Source organism: Eptesicus fuscus, chromosome 2, assembly GCF_027574615.1.
Source record: "Eptesicus fuscus isolate TK198812 chromosome 2, DD_ASM_mEF_20220401, whole genome shotgun sequence".
Classification (NCBI taxonomy): Eukaryota; Metazoa; Chordata; class Mammalia; order Chiroptera; family Vespertilionidae; genus Eptesicus; species Eptesicus fuscus.
In genome coordinates, this window is record NC_072474.1 from 41,831,680 (window position 1) to 41,837,679 (window position 6,000).

Sequence of the window (6,000 nt, forward strand, 5' to 3'; positions counted from 1 at the left end):
TTTCTAACTCTCTATCCCTCTCCCTTCCTCTCTGTAAAAAATCAATAAAATATATATTTTTAAAAACTATTTAATCAGAAAAATACTTATAGCTTTCGTATTTTTAATGTCTTACTAAACCTTATTTTTCCAGGTAAAGCTAACAAGTTTTTAGCAGAACCTTCCTAAAACAAGATGACAGATTTTTTTTAATGTTTTTTATTGATTTCAGAGAGGAAGGGAGAGGGAAATAGAAACATCAGTGATGAGAATCATTGATGCCTCCTGCACACCCCCTACTGAGGATGGAGCATGCAACCTGGGCATGTGCCCTGACTGGGAATCGAACCCTGACCTCCTGGTTCATGGGTCGATGCTCAATCACTGAGCCACACTGGCCATATTCTCTGGCATGGACACAACATGCATAAACATAGAGTGAACTCCATCTCTAAAGATCACAAAGTTCCCAGCCTCTCGTAGGCACATCTAATGTAGCATCTATTTTTCTTGGAGAGAGAAAAACAAATGTTTTTAGTTAATGAACTGGAAATTTTACTTTTCTCATTGATTTTTATTTTTGAGTAAAAGTCACCATCTCCAAGATCTGCTGTATAAGTTTCTACTTCAAAGATGATTGGCCCTCAGTCCTCTCAGACTTAACTTTAGTTCTAGGAAAACCTTAATAATTATTGCTGTTCAGAATGAGGAACCAGAGATTTATGGTGCCTTAGATCACAGTGGAACCTGTAACACAGCTTAAAGACCTGCTAGCAGGCTGGTGTACCTTGCTGGTGTACAGCAGGGCAGGACTAACAAAAGGAAAGAGGAAACAGGACGAGTCCGGTGTTGGTGAAGTAAGTAGTGCCACTGAGGTCAGAATCCTCAGCCTTTCCCACAGTGTGTTTTAATGCTTGGAGAGGTTATGTAAGTTGTAAACAGGACATGTATTTTAACCATGGCACATATATGCTAAAAATCCTAACTTTCTGCTTTCCCAGAATAGTTACTGAAACAAACACTTCCAGAAACTTCTCTGCAGCAAAAGGAAAATGTGGGTTGAATCTAGGATGGAAATTTTGATGACACTGGAGATTTAGAAAAGTCATGTGTAAGACCCATATTAATTGGCTCATTGATTGACAACAACTCTATTCAGGGTTCTACCAGTTTTCTTAAAATAAATGTTAATTTGGAATTTTTATCCCAGACCACTAATTCTATATATTTGTCTTTTTTGTTGTTTGTTTTTCTGCAGTGATGAAACTAACCTTCCGAGCATGAAGTTGTGTATATAGTGGTCCACTCTTTTATATTTATAGTTGAAAATTGAATTGCAGATTTTACAAGTCTGAGATATGTTTACATATAGCTGCTTCTTCCTGTTTGCAGTAGTACACGTGTCCATCTTTTCTTCGCTTACCTCTAAAATGGGGCAACATGTGAAACTAGTGAGAAGCCTGCAGAAAACTATAGATCAGTATCTCTTTATCTTATGTAAAGATGCCTATTTATATGGACATATCAGTGATAGAGAATGATTGTTCTTGCTATTTTCTTACTTTGGGCTTGCTACTTGCATGGACAAAAGGGGCCATGAAATAGTTTACATAAAATTGTGACCAAATATGGACTCAAAACTACGAAAATGTACCATACTGACCGATGTTTGCGTTTATCATCACATCCCTACTCACCTTCACTATTAGCGCTGAGTTCACACCACCCATTGAAACGGACTAAAAAAGCATGGCCCTGCCAGACCTGCCTGTGTTATGCACCTTCAGATGCTAGCATGCCTCTGGGTGAGTCCTTCAATCACATCTGAGCTTTTCTTTCTTTTGTCATCTCAAGGGGGTTACACCATGGCTTATTGCCAAAAAGAGATAAAGTGGTGGAGAGCACACACACACGTGGTCTTATATTTTGAGGGCGTTGCAGTCCCAACTGCTGATCCACAGCTTCCAGTATTGTGGGCTCACGTGGCCACCTTGGTTGAAATATCAAGGGGTTGAGCTGGTTGTGCCGCCGGTTTTCCTTGGGCTGCCCTTGGCAGTGAAGACCAGGCAAGAGGACCGGTTCGGTGTCCTGCGCTGTCTCTCCTGTGACCAAGTAGGAAAGAGGTGTAGGAGTGCAGGCACCCAGAACAGCAGACTTTTTCTTCTAATAAACTGAGTTCCAGCAGGTGTTAGTATGGGTGCTTTTGGAAAATGACAGAGACATCCAGCTCTTCTTTGGCGTAGAAGATTCTTGGAATGGCAGCCCGTTTCTTAGTAAAGGGTGTGTCCCTCCCGACAAAGCTCAGGTTGCTGAAGAAATCACGCGTCCTGAAGGGGGCTCACTCCACAGTCTCTCCTGAAGCTGATGTGAGAGCCCCCGTTCTCGCCAAAATCGAACTCATTTCAAACATTTTCTACAAAGTTCTAGAAACAGAACATGTTTCCAACTCTTTTAAATACTTTTCCTTTTCTTTCTTTTTTTATTCCAAGGAATACTAAATTGAAACTCTTTTGTCATATTTGTTTGAACTTTTTTTTTTTTTAAAGGAAAGTCTTCAAATTCTAATAACGGAACCAATAATCAAGATGACGTTTTACTAACTTTCTTTCTTGTGAATAATTGAAGAGAATGTAAAAGAAGCTCCACCTTCACTTCAGTCATTGTAAAGTATCAAAGTTAAGAAATTTTTTTCAGTACTTTTTGACATTTTTTTCATATGATGAATATAACATACATAGTGATTTATCACTTAAGATAAGTCAAGATTTGGTCACATTTGATAGTATTAACTCATTTCTATTTTTTATAGTTCTACTTAGATATAAGTTTTGTTTATATTTAGATTTCTTTATCTTTTTTGTTTTTACATTTCTTATGCACAGACCAAATCTGAGATCTCAGAAAGCTGTGAAACATAGTTGCCATCTAGTTTCCATTCATCTTCCTGCTCAAAAGTTACCTAGCTGTATTAGACTGAGCATTTCTTTGCACAGTAAAGTGTTGATAGCATGTTTTGAAATGGCTTATTCTACATGGAAGAGTTCCATTAGGAGAAACATCATCAATGAGGAATAGTCACTTTTAGCTCATGGGGCAATATAATTTTTCTCTGGACTCAACGCCATTTTGGGGGAAATGTTCTAGTTTCATGCATAGGTTGTTACCACCAGAGGGGAAACTAATTCATCATTGACTTGGGCTGACAGTAATTAAGATATGTTTATAAGACAAGGATCCTAAGGTCCTTATGATCTCTTTCATATTATATAACCAAATGCTCAATTATCACATTGCCTTCTTTTTATTTCCATTAAGTTTTCAAGATTGGAAAGATGTTCAAACTATTACACCCATCTAATTGGTCACATTTCTAGTAACATTCCACACTCTGAAGCCAATTTGGCATTTTTAAAACAATAGAGGGCATTTTTCTAAGATCTCTTCTATGACATGGTTAGAGTGAGGTATTATCGTTCAATGTCTGAAACGACTTGTCTTAAATAGATTGGAAAAATGAACTAAAGCGGGTAGAACTACAGTATTTTCAGGAAACCAAACAGTATTGTCTTGAGAAAAATCTGGTGGCTATATTTCATACTATGTATCTTTCTTACTCCTTTAGTATAAACAGGTATCAAGATGGATCACTATTTAAAACTTGCACAGCTTCTAAAGAGAATACCTCAAAAGATAATCATTTTATGTACAAAAATTTTTTAAATACAGCCCTTAAGAATATTGTTCTGTCCTATGTGTATATTGGGTTTTTGCTCTGATTTTACAACATTGACTTTTATTCCATGATTAAGGAATAAAATTATTAACTTCCATTACATTTATTTCCTTTGGACAAACAAAGGGATGATAGCACTCCTCTTTGTTCAGTGGAATTACTAGGTCTTAACCACTATGGATAATCTTAAATTTTTGGTTCCTAAAATATTTTCAACCATCCATTTTGTCATCAAATAATTGCCAAATGAACTAATAAATTGTTTGCTGATATATGTGTTGGCAGATACCTATTTTTCTTAAAGATTTCTTTCTTTTAATTTATATTATTGAATAGAGGATTAAGATAAACCCCTGAAAGACACAGTGGAAATAAGTAAAAATCAGGTTCTATTTCTGATAAGCATCTTTTAAGGATACCAAATTGGTATATGTTTTAGCTTTAAAATTATTTTCCATTCATGTTGGTGCTGATGTATTTCTTTTATTTTTCTTTATGGACAGTGCAACTCTACTATGGATTTCATTTCTCAGTTTAATAGCATTCCTAAACTGTTAGTGTGTGGTTTTATTTTTTCGTGTTCATGAATTTGTTGTAATTATGGTTCAATGACCAGTCTTTTTAAATGTAAAACAAAACAAAACAATATAACCTGCAGATGATGTGTCCTTACTTGGATCATGGATCCTCTTATTACATGTTCTTGCTGTATGCCTTTCATTTTCATCTTTTAACTGACATAATTTGATTAAGTGTGGCAAAACCAGAATCAGATGTCTGCATACATTCATAGCATACCTGACACACAAATATGCCTAAATTTTTCTTCTAGTTTTTATTTTCATTGTGGAAAGCAGTCTTGGAGAGTTTTTCTTTTTTATTTGATTTTATATAAAATTTGAGAATATCTTGAATTTCCATCTCCCAAAAAAATGTCTGTTCTTGAATTTACTTCCTGTGCATGATGTTCTAAAGGGACAGCAAGAACTTACCAGTATGCATCTAGTAGTTCATCCTACATGTCCTTTCCTGGTTTGGAAAGTGGTCAGATCAGCATGTCAGTAGCTATGGAAAAATTGTCTTTGGTAGCTTATATTTTTATCACTTGGAAAATGTGCTTAATTTTCCAAGGCTTAAATTTTTTAATGTTACTATTGTAGCATAAAATGTTAATACCATTTTTCATCTTTTCTTTTCTGTTTATGGCCCTCTGTATTATTTTCTCAGAAGTCAGTTATGTTTGCATGATGAATGATGTTGTAATTATAGAAATATGCCAATATTGGCATCTTTCCTATTTCTTGATAATCAAGTAATATCAATAATAAACAGTACCAAAAGCAAACTTTTTCAAGTTATACCAAAACGAAACACAAAATCCCTGCTATCTCTAGAAAGTCAAGATCATAGCAACGTATTCATATGTTCTCATAAATAACAATTACCTGTGTTTGATTCTGGCTGTTAAAATTATTCATTCCTAATGGAATTAACATGATTGACCAATGATGATTTTGTTGGCCTTCAGTGTGCACTTCTACTTTTGTTGAATAACTTCACATTGACTAGATTTACTATATGCCATAGCAGAGATACCCTTCCAACTTAAATTTTTAGTGGGTTTAATTTTCGTTAATACAATACTGAAACATTTTAATGACATGTCTGATTTTTTTCATGTATTTAAATGCGTAAGATTTCCTGTGTTGCTTCTTGACAGAACTGTCCTTTTGGAAATAGGAAGACTTTTTCAACCTGACCAGTTATGATTTATTGATAACTTAATAAATTATCATTATTTCTCAAAATGCGGTTGATAAATTGGATTCACAAAAGAATGTCTTATTATTGACATTTATGTGAATGTTCTTTATGCTGTTGTAAATGTTTCATGCAACTTAATAACATTTTTAAAAGATGTATGTATCTGATTTTCCTTTAGAAAATATTATATTTTTATTTGTATTTTTTACATTTTAAAGTTCATCTCTATATGCAGCTATTTTTATATTGCCAAAAAAATCACATGAATACAAAATAAGAGGAAAATGCAGAAAACATATTTTGGCAAGCATTACACTGCATATTTTTCTTAATGTTTTGTGGGCCAGTCTCATGTAATTGATTATTCTAAGAATGTGTTATGTGTTATCACTGTAAATATGGCACAAACCTGTTTTTCTCAGCAGTGTAAATAATTGAAAGATTGAATTATCTCTGTTTGATTTCTTATTTCAGTTTCATTTTAATTTCTCCTGCTGACATTGCTGAATCAAAAGAAGCGTGTG

General features: G+C 34.4%; 1 protein-coding gene across 1 annotated transcript in view; it reads left to right on the forward strand.

Annotated features, from left to right (window-relative positions):
* The window catches only part of COL25A1 (collagen type XXV alpha 1 chain), a 481,927-nt gene extending 480,649 nt beyond the window's left edge, over positions 1 to 1,278 (forward strand). Inside the window, exon 35 of the mRNA XM_054722987.1 lies at positions 1,238 to 1,278. Coding sequence (XP_054578962.1) covers positions 1,238 to 1,240 — 3 coding nt within the window. The 3' untranslated portion in view covers positions 1,241 to 1,278. The remainder of the gene's footprint in view (positions 1 to 1,237) is intronic.
* The last annotated feature ends 4,722 nt before the right edge of the window (positions 1,279 to 6,000 follow it).